The sequence below is a fragment of the Chroicocephalus ridibundus genome, chromosome 1 (assembly GCF_963924245.1).
Source record: "Chroicocephalus ridibundus chromosome 1, bChrRid1.1, whole genome shotgun sequence".
Taxonomy (NCBI): domain Eukaryota; kingdom Metazoa; phylum Chordata; class Aves; order Charadriiformes; family Laridae; genus Chroicocephalus; species Chroicocephalus ridibundus.
In genome coordinates this window covers 166,443,396-166,461,916 of record NC_086284.1, presented here as the reverse complement: position 1 = coordinate 166,461,916, position 18,521 = coordinate 166,443,396, and the positions used below count along the sequence as shown (strand labels likewise).

The following is an 18,521-nucleotide window of genomic DNA, read 5'->3' as shown; positions in this document are numbered from 1 at the left end:
CTCCTGTAGGCCCCCTTTAGGTACTGGAAGGCCACTATAAGGTCTCCTCGGAGCCTTCTCTTCTCCAGGCTGAACAACCCCAACTCTCTCAGCCTGTCCTCATAGGAGAGGTGCTCCAGCCCTCTGATCATCTTCGTGGCCCTCCTCTGGACCCATTCCAACAGGTCCATGTCCTTCTTGTGCTGAGGACTCCAGAGCTGGACGCATGAAACAACAAGTCTTTGCAGTTGCTGAATTAGACAAAAGATAGCAAAAAAATATAACTTCTGGACCAAAGTGGAGCCAAGTGTGTATCCCAAGCTACCCTTGGAGAGTTACAGTGCTAAAATATATACAGGTTTGTGAATAATGAGCATGCTAACCAGGGAACCTCCCTAAATGTTTCAAACACGAGCTTATATGCATATGGATAGCCAGGAGCGGTGAATGAAGCACTAATAACCAATCAGCTGTATTTTAGCCTCATAAATATTGGGCGGTTTGACACGTGAGGTGTGCTGCCTGTCGTTAAATGCCCGGCACCCGATTCTGCAGGATTGAAACAAAACCAAGTATCTTGACTCAAGTGTGTTGGGTGACTCCTTCCCACTGAGTGAAGAACCCCCATTTCGGGATGACAGGAGAAGCTCTCTGGATCACTTTGCTGGCTTCAAGCCTGTGGGACTCATCATGGGATGCCAGGGAAGAGCATTTTGGGTTCGCACAAGGCTTACTACGGGATGTTTAGGTGAAGGACAAAAGGTGGGGAAAGGGAGAGATGGGGGTGGTTTGGGGAGGGAGCAGCGTGCGAAAGAGGAGGGGATACAAGGGGCTTGTCGCTCGTCAGTGCGTTTCTCTGGCCGTGCCCTGCCCCTGACGGGCGCAGCGCGGCTTGTCTTCACCTTAAACTCCGTTATTTAACGCTTTTCCTGGGTGAGGGGACTCTCTCCTCGGTGTGTGCAGAGGTCTAAGCCCCAGCAGCTGGAATTCGACCACAACTCCCAGGGGTCTGTGTGTCCGGGGTACCAGCACCCGCACAGACCGAATGAGGGGCCGAAATCCCCCGTCCCCGCTGTCACTACGGAGACCGACGCCCGCCGCGGAGGCGGAACCCTGAGGGGCGGCGCCGGTCGCCGCCCGGCCCCTGTTTTCCGCCGCGCTCGGTCTCCGCGCCGTCGCCTTCCGCCCTTCCGCGGTTGCCCCGGCAACGGCGCCTTCGGCGGAGGCAGGAGCGCGGGTCCGGCGGCAGGATGGTGGGTGAGAGGTGGCGGGGCGGGGGTCGCGGGGCTTCCCTCACCCCCAGAACGGGGGAAGCCTCGCCGAGGGCTCCCCCCCCGCCCTTACCGCCCCGGCTCTGACCCGGCCCCGCTCTGCTCTCTCTGCTCAGATGCTTTCCCGGGCCAAGCCGGCCGTGGGGGGTACCCCGCCGCCGGGAGACAGGCGGAGGAAGAAAGGGAAGAAGGTACCGCAGCTGGAAGAGCTCCTGGCCCTGAGGGACTTTACCGGCGCCATCGCTTTGCTGGAGGTAACGGCGGAGGCGGAGACCCCGGCCCGAGGAGGGCACCGCGGCCCACTGGCCCTTCCGCTCCCCTGGGGAGAGCGGTACCGCCGGTGCCCAACGGCTGCGGGGCGGGGGGAGCCCTTCCCCGGCCTTGTGTCCCTTTCGCCTCCTCCCGCACCCCTTTGCTGCCGCTTTTTCCCCTCACTTGGTGGAACGAGGTTTGGCGTGTGAGGGCTGCCGGCTGCTGCCCTCAGAAATGTGAGCGCAGCTCCACCCCAGTAGCACCCGCAGCTGCCAAACCATCCATGGTCTAAAAGGCCTGGTATCACTTTATTTATCTATGGGGGTTTATCAACTGGTGGAATTCTTACGTTCTTTCCTCTCTATAAAGTTTAAGCGGCAAGTGGGTGAGCAGGAGGAGGATGCGGACCTTTGGATTGGATACTCTGCCTTTCATTTGGGTGACTACAAGAGAGCACTGGAGGTAAGGTGGGGAAATCCTGCTCCCCGAGGCTGGAAATTGGGATGTTGTGATAAAGCGATGGCAACGGGAGGAAGATGTTCTGAAATAGGCCGCAGTTCTGCCAGACAGTTAAGGTACAAATGTACAGTAGTAAAGCAGATGCAGTGGAAAGCAGTTTGGACTGGAAAATAAAGTTATTTGCCTATGAAAATAAACCTTTTTTAATGTTATCTACTGTCTGATTTAATACCTGAGAGATTAGGTTTTGTATGTGCTGTTTGATTCACCACTAGGTGATGCTGTTGATTCAGGCTTTTAAAAACTACAGCCTAGTCCTCTTTTTCCCGTTTTTCCGTCCAAGTAAGGACAACAAAAGGTTTGTATACATCGTTTGTGGTTGGTTTGTTTGTGTGTGTGTTTTAAGTGAGAGATCACAGGGCCTGTCTTTTCAGATTTAAGACTGATTTTTGGCACAGTGATGAGTCCTGATAACTTCGTAATTTTGTGGTGGCATGTGGGAAATGGGTCTGTGCATCTCAGCCTAGATTCTTTTTGGGACAGAACACCGTAGTTGTGATTCCCAAGCCTGTAATAATCACGGGAAAGAGTGCTGACTGTGGAGGCTGAATTGCCTTTCAGTTATCAGCTTCAAGGTTGAAGTGTAGTGCTGTATCTTCTCTGCTCTGTTACAGAAGCATTGTTGCTGTATTCTCAAGGACAAATTCCTTAATTATCTATACCATCTAGATCTTTGAGCACTCTTTGGGGAGTGCCAAGAGCACTGTAATTATAATACTATGGGTAGATGATTTTGCAGAATTCTCCAGAGTGACACTGCACACAAAATAAATGCCTGCAAGTGACAACACATAGTCACTATATTCCCAGTTCATGGTTTGTATTCCATATATCTGATAAGGGTCTTCAGAAATTATGCTGCTCGATAATACTTTTATTTATAATGATACTTTCATAGTGAGCCAGGCATGCTGGTTGCATGGCAACTTTTGGAAAGGCTCGGGAATTGGGGTGAGGTGGCCATCATTCACTACTATGAGAAGCAGGGAAAAAATGAAAACCACACAGACCTCCAGCTGCAAGAATATCTTCAGAGAGAATGACAGCAAAATACCTGGCACATTCACATGAGAGAATTCACTTTCTTTTATCATAGGCACACCAACAGTCAGGTAGTCTCTAGGTAGAACACTAACCTCAGCTTCAAAAGGGTCACGCTTTCACCTTCTTAGTAGGTGCCTTTCTCAAAGGATATGCTACTGACACTGGTTTGGTAGGATCATTCTTACCGCTGTACATGAGTTTACAAGTGGTACTGCACCAGATTCAACTCTTCCCTGGGGACTGGCTGGCTTCCTTCACTGACAAAATGATTTTACTAACACTGAGTGGCTAGTGTCTTCCTAGCATCGTATTGCAACGAGAACTCCCCTGGTGGATGGCAGCATCTAATTATTTTTCTGGAGTCTTCCACATCTGCTTCCACATCCAGGGGAAAACCCACCTGTCTTTCTGCCATGACTTGCTCATAGCACTAATCTTAAACCTTTCCTGAAAAGTTTCCCAGTGCCACCCAAGGACCAGAATCAGAGTATCAGTCTGATGATTCTGTTTCTGAGTTGCCTGATCTTAAAAATTCAAGCAGCCAGGGTCTAGGAAGGGGACAGTTATAAGACATATTTGAGGTATTTAAGAGAGGAATTGGGAAGGGCAGGCGTGCTGCTAGGTTGGGTTTGAGAACAGGTTTCACATTTGCACTCTGCGCCCTCTGACTGGGCTTAGGCACACAGGATGCTGGCATGGGACAGCCGCCAGACATGGTAATGCCATTTTGGCTCATCAGCTGCATGTATGAGAGCAAAGTGTGATCCCTGGGCCAGAGCCTTCAAAGCATTGTTTCTGTCAAAATCTCACAAACTACAGTCAGCGATTCCGACAGTCTCCTATCTGCTGCCTGCCTCCTAGCAGAGACTCAGGAGCCGTTCCACCTCTTTACTGGACGGGACTTCCTGTCTACCCTGACTATGCTCAGGATAATTTCAGTCAAATGGTAAACGGTGAAATGAATAGGCCTGTATACTAGGGTAATGATTCATTCATGAGCAGTATCTGATCTTGCTTGAGTACTTCTACTGGAAGTGTGAGACTATAGGTACGTTCAAGTTCCTGACAGCTGAAGGTAGAAAGTAAAAGATGGATTTTTGGCTTGGGGAGGTTCCCTAGGCTTCTCTGTCATGACTGTAGCCAATTTATGATTAGTATTTCTACATCTCCTTTGAGCGTTTGTGGGGCAGCCCCATAGGTTGGTCTTATTGGGTTTCAGGATCTGTGTTTATGGGCTTAGAGAATCCAGAAAAGTAATAATGGCAGTGAACACAACCCCACTGCCCTCAGCATTGTCAGTAGGTGACCATAGTTGCAGGCAATCAACCTGACAGCCTGCTTTTGAGGAAAAGCGTATGTGTATTGTGATGGGGGTGAGAGGTGGAATAGGGTGAAATAACAAGAAGTTGTACTCCTGGTTGGCAAAGACATGCCACAGGTTGACTGTTGGGAAAGCTTTTGGAGTCTTTAGTTTGGTTGGTTTTGTTGGTGTTTTGGGGAGGAGTGGGGGGGAAACTCTTGTGAAGTTGTCTTTGAGAGACTGATGTTGAATGCCCCTTGGTGAGGAAAGGGACAAGCCTGGGCTCATGGCCCAGAACTACAGGGTAAGGAGCACTAATAGTCCTCACTTTTATTTACTGTGTTTCCATAGATTCACATTAGTACTGCTAGAGCACTCTTTATTTATTGCTTGCTTTGAATGGCCAAGCCAGAACATGACTTGTGTTTATGCACTTTGTCTTTCTAATTAATCTGCCTGAAGCCATAGCTGAGAGAGACCTTTGGGTGCATTGAATCTGAACGGATTTTGAAAGATTCCAGATGGTCCCAATAAACAGGAGTGGCCTGTCTCTCACAGCACTGTGACAGGTCTACATCAAGGTTGAACTGGCCTCAGTAGGAAAGGTTGGCCTCTATGTAAATGTTTTCTTTTTTCCTTTTTTTTTTTTTTTTTTTTTTTTTTTTTTTTTTTTTTAATTTTTATGCCCTTCTTGAAGGACAGCTAGTCGCTGAAGTACTAGCAAGACTGAGCTGGCTTTTAAGGGCATACCTTACCAATATCTTCTCTGTTTTGGGAGCTCAGTTTACTTTCACTTGGCAACGGGGAAAAAAAAATTCCTCATGCTTGCAAACTATGAACTTTATTGTTGTCAGCATGTTTCTGTTCTTGGGATTCACTGTCCTTTGCACATGGCTCATTTTTCTAGTTCTATATATACACATCTGTGCCTTTCTTCCAGAGGTAAGAAGTCTTCCACCCATGGAGGCACAATCTGGTAAACTCTCCCTAGGCAGAGGGGAAAATTCCAGTTCATATGTTTGAAGGAAAAGCTGGTAAGGGGTTGTGTTGCTGGGAGGGACGAGAGGCTTATGGTGATTGGGAGTATGTAGATGGCATTCTTTCAGCAAGTCTTGTGAGAACTTTGCGTACCCCTGCCTGCTTTGCCTTATGCTGCCTGTTGGACGTGGCTGGATGGACAGCAGGAGCACCAGCAGGAGGCACTTTCACTGGGATGGTCCTTCCTAGTAATTTAATGGAAACCTGGCAGAGGGAAAAGAAAAAAAAGGAATCGAGAGGTTTCCCTGCCTAAAAACTAGTACCGTTGTTATGCAGAGCAAAGATGTTTATCTTCAGGAACATCACTGTTTGGTAGCTGCAAAGTTTTCCTTCATTAAAAAATAGATTGAAAGATTGATCTGTTAAGTTTTTACCGTTTCACAAATAACAAGAAATGAAGGCAATATTAAGGGATACATAATGAATGTGGATGTGTAAGAAATATCAGAACATGGTATCTAGTAGTTTTCTGTAGCTGTTGGCTGTAAATCTTAAAATGGGAAATGGTGAAGTTAGGCACAGTTTAGTAACGTTTACCATAATTATATCTTTATATATTAGGAAGTCTTGAATTTGCCCAATACTTACTTGTAGGCCTCCAAACAAATTTGGTCTCGCACCCCTATAAGTAAAAAATTTTTGAGCGCACCCCCCCAATATACACGCATACATATATACTTATAAATTATATATGTGTACTACTGCACTAATATATTATACAATTATAAAACATACACAAAAATATAAATTTTAAAAAGGATGAGATAAAGAGGAAATAAACACTATTTTTAAAATGTTTATTTTAGTTATTAATGGTACCAAAATAATTTTTCTTCTTGCACCCGATGGTATTGCCTTGCACAACCACTGGGGTGCGCACACCCCACTTTGGAGACCATTGTCTAAACTAAGACACTACCCACAAGTTTATAAAAGCATGTTTAACACTTTCTCCAGTAAATATTCACAAAGAGATTTCCCTGGTGTTTATGGCTCCCAGGCTTTGACTGGAGGAGACGTTATGAAAGCATCAGAAAAGGGGTTATGTTGGTGCCTTTATAACTTTAATATATTAATCTTTTATAAACATAAATAATCATATTTTTCTATAATGTATAAATATGTGATAATAATTTTTATATATTTATAACTTCAATATGCACTAAATTCATGTTTCTACAGTGAAGATTTATATTGCTGCTTGTCCCCGTTGTCTGTTCTATTGCTGTAAACAAAAAAGAGCTAGAGACCCACCTTAGGTTAAAATGTAATAGTTTAGTTGTAAGAACTCCAGTGAACTCGTGAATAAGTCCTGTGATCTCAATAATTTAATGATACGTTGTAAAATGGTGGAAGAAATAATGATATTTAATACAAGTCTGTGCTATTATGCATTTTTAAAAAATCAGTCCTCCCTTCTGTTACAGGAATATGAGGCCTTAACCAAACAACCAGCTTGCAATCCAGATGTTTGGGTGAACCTTGCCTGTACATACTTCTTTCTGGGAATGTATACACAAGCTGAACAAGCAGCCTTGAAAGGTGAGATATATGTCTCTGATGGAAAGGGCTTGAACACTTAAAGTGATTTCCAGAGAAAGTATTCAATGTTTTGTTTGTTGGTTTTTTTTTATAGGAATAAAGGATAGTTTTGAGCGAAGTTGTTTGGGGTTTTTGGTTGATTTATTTTTTTTCCCCATTTAACAGAATAGTTATGATGCCATTTGCTTCCTAAAAATACCTTGGGCAGGTGGAGCAGCTGGAACGGAAAGAAGCATCTGGAAAATAATTTCTCTTATTAATTTCTAAATACAAAACCCAGCATATGCTGACCAGCAACAAAAAATTACTTTTCTTTTGACCGATTCCATGTCTCTGAGCCAGTGCAGGTGACGTTAATTAGGCTAGTGAAGTTATCAAAAAATAAGCATCTGAGAGAGTTCAGCATTCTCCCTGATGTGGACAAGAACTCTGTTTACATAGTTTGAGTGACTTAGTATGTGGTCTTGTTGCCTTATAAGTAAGATATTAGGTATGCAGTTCTTCAAGGCGTGGGGTTCACTGCAGTCAGTGTTACAGTTCTACTTTAATCTGAACATGCATGAGATCATTTAAAGAAGAGGAATGGAAATTAGATTCCAAGGCAATTTTTACAGCCTAAAAATATTTCTGCAGTTTAATTTTGTTACCTATCACTTTCTATTTATCTTAGTGATTTATATTGTTTCCCATAACCATAGTAGCCCAGGGCTTTCTAAGCAGAATTAATAGTAGTGAAGTTCTCAGTCAAGCTGTGACTCTTGCCTTTTTAGGATAAAACTCTTATAAAATTATGGGTTTTCTCTTTTCTTTCTTTATTTAGTCTTTTAGTCTTGGACTGAAAATAGGGTAGGGAGGAAATAATTGTGTACTTTCTGCTACTGTGGAGGAGTGCTTTCAAAAAGGACAGTATTGTAGTATTTTTTAGAAATAATTAGATTCCAGTATCCCTGTAAAATCCTCTGAAAGATCATGCTGGGCTCCAATCCCACAACTGGAAATGTTTTGTTTCCAACTAAAAAATTTCATGCAGGGCTTTGTGATCCATATTTTTCAAGAGGTGTGTAAATTTCTAATGTTCACAGATAATTTAATCTTTAACGTACCACAGATTTGAGCATCGGAGATTACAATCTTGGATTTGAACTGGAATCTAAAAATAATTGGGCAATAGAGCTTGCAGTGTCGCTGTGACCTAAGCCATTGGGGAAGCAAGTGGCTGCATCCTGTACCAGGTGGAGTCATTGTCATCAGCTTCAAATCATGTGAATTACAGTAATGCATTCTAGAGATGACAGATTACCGTGAGCTGGAAGTGAGTTTTTCGTGCCCCTTGAGATTAGTTTGTAGTAGCACAGTGAGTGGCAGGGTAGGGGGTGCGGTTAGTGGCACTTGGGTGCTGGATGCAAGGGCAGGAATATTAAGAAAGGAGTGCAAGACGTAGGGAGTGTGGCTGACGGAGGGAACAGAGAACAGCTGAGTTCTCACACTAGTAATATCAGTCTTGGATTTTATGTAATTGTTTAAGAAGGGCAGCATGCCAGTTTTTATCGCGAGGTGCTAAACCTTTCTTTTGAGTACTGTAATACAGATGATTTCTGGCTACTTGGGCTCGTCCCAACTGAAGATTTGTAACACTTGTCCTTTCTCCATTGAAGGCTTCCAAGTGTTGTATATTCCTCTTTCCACTCCCATCACTTCAGTCTTTCTTACATTGAGGATGGATCATTTTATTTTTCCTTTGAGAGATCCTCTTTTAGGTTTTTTAACATTTTAGGATTGCATCAGTTATGGCTGTTTGCAATATATTACTTCCAGGTGAAGCCATGATATCTCATGATCTCTTCCGTGGTTTTGCAAAGATCCTGAAGAAGCAAAATATTTCATTTGATATAGACACAACAGGTGAAGTCTCTGGAAGAACACCATTTATCCAGTACTGCCCTGATTACTGCTGAAAAAATGATAGCGTTAGTGTTGGGCTGCTTACCATTGCTGTTCTGGGATTATTTTGCCTGAATTCTCGCATACTGCTTCCTCTTAATTGCTGCAGTTATGCTAAGCTCCTGAAAGCAGCATAGTGCTAAAACAAATGAGGGCGAAATAATTTATTTTCAGCTATAATTCTAAATTTCCACAGTGATGGAATCCCTGTGTGAAAGGGAACATAAATGTCAGCTGGCTTTCTGGAATAGATTTTCCACACAAACATGTAAATGTCTAGAAATCAGATAGAAGTTCCTTCTTGCCATGTACTATTGCTGTTGCCTAAGAAAGTTATTGTTAACTGTCTGAGTAAAAATATGCAGGATACTTAAAAATTAGGAAATTAGCATTAAAAGCCATGAGGTAATTATTGCATTTCATACAAGATATATAGTCCACTATCTCATGTGGAGCAAGGTTTTATGTTTATTTATAATAGATGTGAAGTGTTCTCTTAGCTTGTCATTACTTCATTAAAACTTCATGGTACATACTGTCAGCAAAGAATAAATCTGTATATCAAAAGCTGAATAAACCAGAATTACTGCAAATGTAACCTAAGAAGTAGAGCAAAAAGGTAAATAAAGAAAAATCCTTCTTTGAAGGTTTTTCATTACAGTCGTACTTTATCTCCTTTAGGCTTTTTTCCAAATTCCTTTCAGATATTTCTGGCTTCTTTTTCCCCGCTGTCCCCTTACATTACAGTTACTAATGTTCCTGGATCTAAGGTGAAAGTAGAGTTAAAGTCAGGTACTGTTGTTTCATAGTCATCCCATAGTAAAGCTGCCAAGTGATGCTTTGTTTACTCCTTTTGCATCTGTGCTCTCATACGTTGGCTGAACATATATTTTTCCATGCTCTGTGCTAGCCCATCTAGTCTTGACAGAATGAGGCTGAAAGTCTTCATCTTGGTTTAATAAATAATAATAACAAATTACTATTTTTTTTAATTATAAAACCAAATAATCTTACGTTGCATTCCCAGTTCCCGTGCCTTGCAAAGCCTGGCACATTTGCACGGCCATCCTGGCAATTGATCCTAGTGTTCAGAAGCCTGCATAGCACTCGCAGAAGCTGTTGGCTAGTACTGCATTAAGAAAAACACAAGAACTAACAGTGTTCTTTTAAACCACAAAATGTGCGTGTAACTGGGGCTGCAGTTAAATCTGTTATGAAAACCAGTCTTTTTAGGATAAATGCAATTTTACAATTAGATTTAAGATTCGTGCACAGACAAGGCTGTGTTCCTGAACCAGTCATTAAAATATTTCGTTTGGGTTTTTTTCCTTTTTCCTCCCTTCTAATTTTTGATGGGCACAGCTTTGTAATTACTTTACTTCTTCACAACTCTGCATGTGTCAGATCTGAATGTGGTTTAACTGAACAGAGTTACTTCTCGTTTCACAGCCTATACTGAAAGGAGCAATATTATACAAAAGCAGAACAGAGATGGGTTAGGAAGAACAATAACGTTTTCCAAACCAGTTTTGCTTATGCATGTACCAACGTTTGCCAGGTGTCAAATACTTGTCACTAGTGAAAATGAGCAGTTACAAGCAGGCATGGAAAAGTTGCTGGGTTTTCTTTTTCTTTAGACTGCGTGTTCACCTACATTTCAAAATTACCTGCTTTCTGCTTGTACTGTATGTCTTGAGAACAGTTGTTAATTTTCATTGCATTTTAGCTGTGGTTTTGAACCAGCAGGGTTTCATATATGGAACTTTCAAAGTATGCAAGTGAAAATATCAATTTGTACATATTTAAACTTTAAAAACTACTAACCTTATTTTCTTGATTTGCTTTTTAAAGTATAGTGGAAGCTACAGAACAGGAATAATTGATAGTTTTTTGCTTCAATGATCTTTAACTTACATGCCTGAAATGAAATGTGTATATATTGCAAGTAACAGAACATAGTTGAACTGGCTTTTAAGTATTTTGGGAATGGGAAAATTTCAGTGAATGTCCCCTGTAAATTTCATTTGAGAAAATTCTGAACAGTTGAGCTATTCAAATGTGTGCGTGAACCTCGCTGTTGGACCACGTTTTATCCGAATGCTTTTCCCATACCCTTGCACTTTCCCTCCACCAGTGAGACTGGTGTTCTGAGGCACAGAGGGCTTCATGCAGCTGCTGTACTCAGGTGAGAAGGGCGTTGTTTCTCAAGGACAGGAGAATAAGGTTTCCTCTGGTCAGGTTTTCTGTGCTGTCAGTCTGGAGCCTTCTCAGCACCGTTCCATTCCTCTCAGCTCCTGATGTGTATGTTTAAGATGTGTTCTACATCTGTTAATGTGTGAAGTGCTGCTATAGCGTGTGCGTTATGTCTGCTAGGGGGGATTTGTTAATGATGGATGCATGACCAGCATTGCTTTGCGCTCTTATGAGAAGGCGCAAATGCCAGATTGTCCATGACTGTATTTCGTCATCTTACTGCCTGTGGCAGCAATATAAAACCCACCAAGGGTCTGAGCTGCCACTTCTAGTGAGCTTAACTTTTTGTTTAATAACTAGTGAAGATAACTGTCTTTACTCTTATTGTAGCTGTTTATTATATTTTAACAAAAACTTCAGTAGGTGCCTGTTTAGTGTCAGCAGATAAAAATATACAGAACGCTTTTAAGATCAAAGTCAACTCTGACTTCAGTGCCTGAAACATCGGCACAAATCATGACAAAAATCCTAGCATAGGATATCGGCATGTTTCCGTGCTGGAAAGAGATATATCCTATCCAGCTACCTCAGTGATGCCTTCAGCACAAGGCCAATAGTAGACTTGGAGCTGGGTCCAGTTTGTTTCCATGCAGCTTTGTCATCGTGTTTGTTATGATCTCTAGATTTCTTAGTACCGATTTAAAAAAAAAAAAAATAATCGTACAGTCATTGTCTTGAAAAGTAGGACAGGAAAAGAAGGTTGTGCTTCCTTGTGGCATTAGTAGATCAGTGACAATAAAATTCGGCAGCAACAGAGAGTAATAAAAGAATAAGCCTAACGTCCCTTAAAAATCATTATCTCTGGTGAGGCAGTTGTATCACTTCCTGCTGCAGTGACTGACAACAGCTTTATCCAATATTCATAACCAAATTCTTTCTGGAAAATAATCTGACCTTGTTCATATGTTTCCTTGTCTTCCTCAAAAAATGCATTTGTCTCTGGGAGAGAAGAAACTGCTGGTATTGAATGTTTCCATGGTTCTGCTTACTATATGGACAGGACTATGTTTTTGGGTTTTGCCCCTCTCCTTCTCTGTCTGGAGAAGTGTCTTACTTTAAAGAATATCAAATGCATAGTATCATATAATATTTTATGAAGCAGGACATTTTCTCTCCCTCCATTTATCTATCCATGCACACCATCAGAACTCATGTTTCATCCTTTGCCTGTTTTTAGGTGTCAAATAACGTGGACTAACCCTCCAGCTTTTGCCAAGAAGTAAATAATAATTTTGATGTCAGATCAGATGCCAGGTTTGTAAGGGCAGCACTGTAGTCATTGGTTGACCAGTGAAACAAGAATTCCTCGGTTTAGATTCTTGAGGGAGTATTGCTTGCAAGTCACAATTTTCACAGTGAAATTAATGCTAAAACCCACTCAAAAAAAAAAAAGGAAACAAAACCTACTCAAAAAAGGAACATTCGTGTCTTTACCCATAGTACTGTGATTATGCAATATGTTATTTTCAGTGTAAATCCCACAATCTGTCCTGCTTGTATTTTTGGAGTCTTTGATGACCAAGTGTTTTGAATTGTAAAGGGCGGTTGTGGTCGGTTTAAGTTTCGCACAAAAGCACATGTGGGGTCCATGTGCAGCCCTTCTAAACTTTGATATTAAAACCTATCAATTAATGCTGGGGCACATGTGGAGTTACCGCAGTATCGTTCCTGGCAACATTTTGAAGAACATGCATTTAAATTAAGGTACTCTAATGTTCTAACTCAATGGATGAAATAACTTCTAGAATGTAGTACTGTGTCAGTTATACTACTACTGCTGCTTATGCAATATTGATTGTATATCAGAAAACCTTTCTGTTCTTTAATAATTAGGCTAATGAAAATTCCCACATATATCCTAGACTGAAGACCATTTAGGTTCTTAACAACATGATGCAGTAATACCTTGGAAGATGTTGTGGTTTTTTGAGAATGCTCTCATACCGCCTTTGCCTTTTGGGACTTCTCTGTCCTAGCAGTTCTTTACAGATACAATGCAGTGTCCTTTTTTTCTAAGAACATGGTTAAATAACACAGCTTGGGAAGGAGGAAAGAGGATAAATAATTGCTGTACCTATCAGAAGTATGTGGACGGCCTCACACTGCCAACCTGATGACAGTGGCTTCGATTTTGGGATTGTCCGCTGTGTTAAAAAGTTTTCTTACTACGTGGAGAAAGAGTAAGAAGCCTGGAAATCCATCCCTAAATTGCTTTAAAAAAAACCCCAAACCTAACTTATTACTAGAAAATACCATCTTGGAGGCAGGGAGGGAAGAGGTTTTGGTGGTTTGAGCCCTCCTTCATGGTTCAAGATGTCAGAAGAATTATAGCCTTGTGTTACAGGCCACTGCTTTGCTAACTCTGCGCTTTTGTGGCCTCATAAACAGTAAGTAATTCTGCTTTTTGTAAAGATTCCATGTACATCCTTTCTGTGGAACATAGGTTGCCAGCTGTTTGGTCTGAGCAAGAATGAAAGTGCTCATTAACTGAGTAGGCTAAAGAAAATACAGGAAACAAGGGAAGGCTTTTTGGAAGATTGCTTGCAAAAGAAATTAATAGCTCTGTTGGACGAGAACCTTTGTCACTCTCAGTGAAGCACAAGGCTCTCTCTAGTGACTTAAAGCTCTTTAATTAACAATTTGTGTCATATGGAATTCCTGATCTTCCTAGAGCAAGAAATTTCATGAATCTTAGTGGCTCTAAGAAGGAGATGTCTCCTTTAAATCTCTCATCATATCTTAGATTGTGATATCTTATCTGCTTTGACTGCAGGTTTCTTGCATGTGCCTTTTGTTCCAAAGGACAGAAGAAATATTAGAACTAAGTATAATATAATATGCATACGTAACAAAATGGTGGCAACAATGGATTTTGCAATACACTGGAAGCTGACAAGATTCCTGGAATTATGAATTGCAGCTTCAAATGTGAAACATTGTAGAAAGAGCCTTGATTATGAGTTTATCTGTTGATGCTTTTTATTTTGCAAAAGCTGCTGTGCTGTGTGTCACAAAAAACCCCAGAGAACTATCCAGAGGCCCCACAGGGAAATGACAGTGCAATTCATAAAAATTTTAAGGCTTGTGGGAGACAGAGGCCAATGAAGAGTTATTTTCAACAGGGATTTCAAAAGAAATGGTCGGGGAATGAAGATAGGAAGCAGGAAGGCCTTTAAATCACTCTAAAATTGGTAGAGCCTGCCTCAGGGCACGACCTGCAAAGGCTGTGTCAATGAAGAACTGTACTTGGGTTAGTTAATGAAAGAATATGGGTGCATATTTCTATTGAGAAAGAGAGTTCAAAATAAAAAGAGACACCCTGAGTTGTTCTTTACAGCAATACTTACTGAATTTTCCTTTCAGCACCTAAGAGTCGTCTCCAGAACCGTTTACTCTTTCACCTGGCACATAAGGTATGATGCCTTGTCTTCACTCATGCTTTGTTTGTTTTCTTTTCAATTTGGTAATGTGCAATTTATGCTGGCAACCTGGCAGAATAATTAAAATGTCTCTGGCGGCAGGAGAACAAACGTTTTCCATAACCGTCCTACTGTATTAAAATGTGGAGGAGAAATTAAGTGTGAAAACATGATCTCAGAATAGATGCCCTCAGTATGTATCTAAGGAAAGTCTTACCAACACACTTCACGTAAGTCATACAACAGGAACCCGGTGGTATTTTTGATCACAAGGAACCTGGAAGTTGAATAGAATCAGAAATGTATAAGCCACTATTTTTCTTTGATGTGTAGCAAGTTTTCCTAACTTGCAGCTGTCTTATACTTAGCAATTTGACCAAAATGGGTCTATATGCTATTACCAATCCTCCGAAGTCATTCCGTATCCACGAAGTAATATTGTTTATAGCATGAAATTTACTTTAATTTCAACAATAATCAAATGCTTATTTCACTTGCTACACGTAGCTATCTTCCCTTAAATTTGGTTTTGTACCATCCTGTGTTATAATTAACGAGTATTTTACTACTGAAGAGACTGAGTTTGGGGTGAAAGAAAGTATAAATCCTGAATGTTGGCTTTGATGTCAGATTTTCTTTACTTAAATCTCTGTTAAAAGAGAACTCTCAAAACATTTTTGTAGCAGCACTGGCCCTTACGTATGTCTATGGTAAACAGAAGTTTAACAATTCCTAGTTCATCTAGTTATCCTTTGAAAATAAAGGGTTTTACAAAACTATGAAGCCCATTGATTGCCTTTAGTTCTGCTAAGCAACTTCTCTTGCCTTTGTACTGGAGTATCATTTTGTGACTGTCTCAAAGAGGGAGGAAAAAGATTTGAAGAAACTGAGCAGGTAGATGAAAAACAAATACATAAGACAGAATTTGTCTGTAAGAGAAATTAATAATCACTGTTGAGTCAGCAGAACCAGCAAAGGGAAGCACTGGAATAAGTGAGTGATCTGAGTAGAATGATTAGGTGAATAGCCTCAACTTTACTACTGTAATACAAATATAACAGGTATGTTTAACTGTGTTCCTTGTTTTTATCCTTGCGTGTGTGTTATGTGCTGTACAGCAATGCTTTAAAAGTAAACCATTTAGTTAAAGAAACTGGAATTTTAAGGAGCTGATGAAAGAGAATTTGTTAGTACTGTGAAGAAGTCTTGTGAAAATCGGTGCTTGTGTGTTGGCAAGTCTTGCATTTTTCTGCTATCCATGAGAAATAAGATCTAGATCTACAAACAGCAAAATTTCTGCTGGCTCGAATAATAACAGTCAAATCTTGTGTTGCAAAATTCTGTTTGTGAAATAATTAATTCAGCTCTTTCCTCTCTTACCCATCAAGGCATGTGACATGTAATTATGTCTAAATCACACCTTAAAGGAAAATGTACTTAGTTTTAGCCTCACATTTATCTAGTTTCAACTGGTCTGCCTCTTTAATGTTTGGCTTTCTCCACTGGTCAGTTAACTTTAAAGAAACAGAGTTTTTCCAGATGTTTAATATGAATCACCTGCTGTTTGCCAGCAAGGACAAAACTAATCCAACTAATTAAAATGTTTTTTCTTGCTGAACTTTTCTGAGAATGTGTCGCACTCTTTTTAGTTCAGTGATGAGAAGAAACTGATGAGCTCTCACCAGAATCTGCAAGACATTACAGAAGATCAGCTTAGCTTGGCATCTATCCACTACATGCGGTCCCACTACCAAGAAGCTATTGATATCTACAAACGCATTCTTCTTGATAATCGGTGGGCATCTTTACTCTAAACCTTACTGCAGTGTCTCTGATACTGTCAGTATTTGAATTCAATTTAGTTACTTGGTTTCTGAAAGTAGGAATTTTCCCCAATTACTATGTCCCTTTCCCACCGCGAAATGTGCACAATTTGCAGCCCCTTCAATTTTGTTGACGGCAAAGCATTATTGAAAAATGCATGTGTAAAAAGAAGTCTGCTCTCTGTTGCTGTCTTTTAGTGATATTTTCATGTAATTCATTCTGACATCTTTCTTTATTTTGTTACTTACTTCTGAAATTACCTATGGTTGCGTACGTACCTGCTTTGTCTTTTTCTTTTTTTCCCCTCTGATGGCCAGTCTGGTGACCCTTGCTTGTGATTACTGACATTTTCACCACTTAGCCTTTCTAAGAAGGGTTCAGTTCTTGGGTTTTATGTAGAGTTCCTTTCATTCCTTTAAGTCTGAAATTCTTCCCATTTCTATTTATCCTGCAGTGACACTTGTTGATGTTTTTTCCTATCATGTTCTGCAAGTTCTTAAGTCCTTGAATTCTTAAGTGACTTGAAGTATTGTTTAATAAAATAGAAACTGCCATCCCAGAATACATACCTATCTTTTGGCAGTGTCTCCTCTTGAATGCTTCAGAGAAGTCCATCATAACGTATATAAGTATGTCATGTAATGCTTGGGGAAGAGATTTTAACTTCCAAGTCCTGTACAAGCAATCCTTCAAAGCTAAACGAGTAACCGAGTAACCTTTGTAACAATTCTCTTTTAACTTACTGTTTCCACAAATGCCTGTCTTATTTCTGTGTCTAGTTTTTCTGGCTTGATAGCTTGTAATGGCGAGGATTTTCTTGAAATAATTGTACTTGGTATAAGGTAATAAGATCCATTAAAATATTTTCAACGTTTTATGTACATATTAAATGTCTTTGTAAGTATTGCGTAGAAACTCCTATTCTGCCAGGCCAATTATGGTGCTCATGTTCTGTGTATTTCCTATGTGTGAAGTTGCCACCATTTTCCAGATTTGCAAACCAAAAGTTTTGCAGGTAATTCTTTAAAGCTGCAGTAGCTGCCGTTGAAAAAATTAACATGAACCTGGATCTGGAGCTGTGTAATCTTAGCTAACAAACTAGAGCTCTAAAAGCTCTAAGCATTTCTCAGAAACCCCAGTTTTGATGTGCTTGTAAAAGATGTATAGACACGTGAGAGCTTTTTTTTCCACTGATTTTAATGTTCTGTGGTATGACTATCTGGTGGGATTTAAGTGTTCTCTTTAATCCTCTTTCCTGCAGGGAATACCTGGCTCTGAATGTATATGTGGCCCTATGCTATTACAAACTGGATTACTATGACGTATCACAGGAAGTGCTAGCTGTTTATCTTCAGCAAGTTCCCGACAGCACCATTGCTCTTAACCTTAAGGCTTGTAACCATTTCCGACTTTACAATGGGAAGGCAGCTGAGGTATCTATTGGACAGCCCTTCAGTTCACCTTTATTTTAGTTCAAGATTCCGTACAGGTTTTTTTTTCCTTGTTATCTGTCTTAATCAGTAATGTTGATAATGTCCTTTATCTTGTCATTGTGTCCTTCTCTTAGGAATGTCACCTATTGCAGTTTCCCTGGTATTAAACCATCTGTCCACATGTCTGCACACTGGTTTTACAGTTTTCCCAGTCCGCTTTTGACCTTGTGTCTATATGTATTATCCAGTTGCTAAAATCATCACATAGAAGTGGGAGGGCAAAAATCTTCCAGTTACCCAGCACTGCTAGAGGTGTCTTTCTGTCAGCTTTGGGGCTCATATGAAACTACGTTTATGCTTGTGTGCTTTTTTTGTTTTTATCTTAAAATTCTGAAATGTATGTAATTCCAGGCAGAGCTCAAGAACTTGACGGACAGTGCCTCATCGTCCTTTGAGTTTGGCAAGGAGCTCATTAAGCACAATCTGGTGAGTAATGTAGTTGTCGAATTTAATGTGAACTGCACTCGTTTGTAGAGCTTTTCTTGATTATTCATAAAATGGAATATTTTGGGAATTGCAGACCCAAATGAATCTCTGCTGCTATATAAGTCACATTCCATAAATTCTACCTGTATAATCAGTGTGCCATCGAGAGTACTTTTTTTTTCCTGGAATTTTTCCCAGTTTGAGACTGTGTCAAAATAAT

The 18,521-nt window shown here is 40.7% G+C and overlaps 1 protein-coding gene across 5 annotated transcripts in view; it reads left to right on the top strand.

Annotated features, from left to right (window-relative positions):
• The first annotated feature begins 1,101 nt into the window (after positions 1 to 1,101).
• The window catches only part of IFT56 (intraflagellar transport 56), a 46,999-nt gene continuing 29,579 nt past the window's right edge, over positions 1,102 to 18,521 (top strand). For all 5 annotated transcript variants that reach the window (XR_010069445.1, XR_010069447.1, XR_010069446.1 and 2 more), the window contains exons 1-8: positions 1,102 to 1,232; positions 1,367 to 1,504; positions 1,872 to 1,964; positions 6,831 to 6,945; positions 14,503 to 14,552; positions 16,208 to 16,353; positions 17,644 to 17,815; positions 18,227 to 18,301. Coding sequence is in view for 2 of the 5 variants with exons in the window: in XM_063322590.1 (XP_063178660.1) it covers positions 1,230 to 1,232; positions 1,367 to 1,504; positions 1,872 to 1,964; positions 6,831 to 6,945; positions 14,503 to 14,552; positions 16,208 to 16,353; positions 17,644 to 17,815; positions 18,227 to 18,301 (792 nt within the window). In the remaining 3 variants the exon portion in view is untranslated. The remainder of the gene's footprint in view (positions 1,233 to 1,366; positions 1,505 to 1,871; positions 1,965 to 6,830; positions 6,946 to 14,502; positions 14,553 to 16,207; positions 16,354 to 17,643; positions 17,816 to 18,226; positions 18,302 to 18,521) is intronic.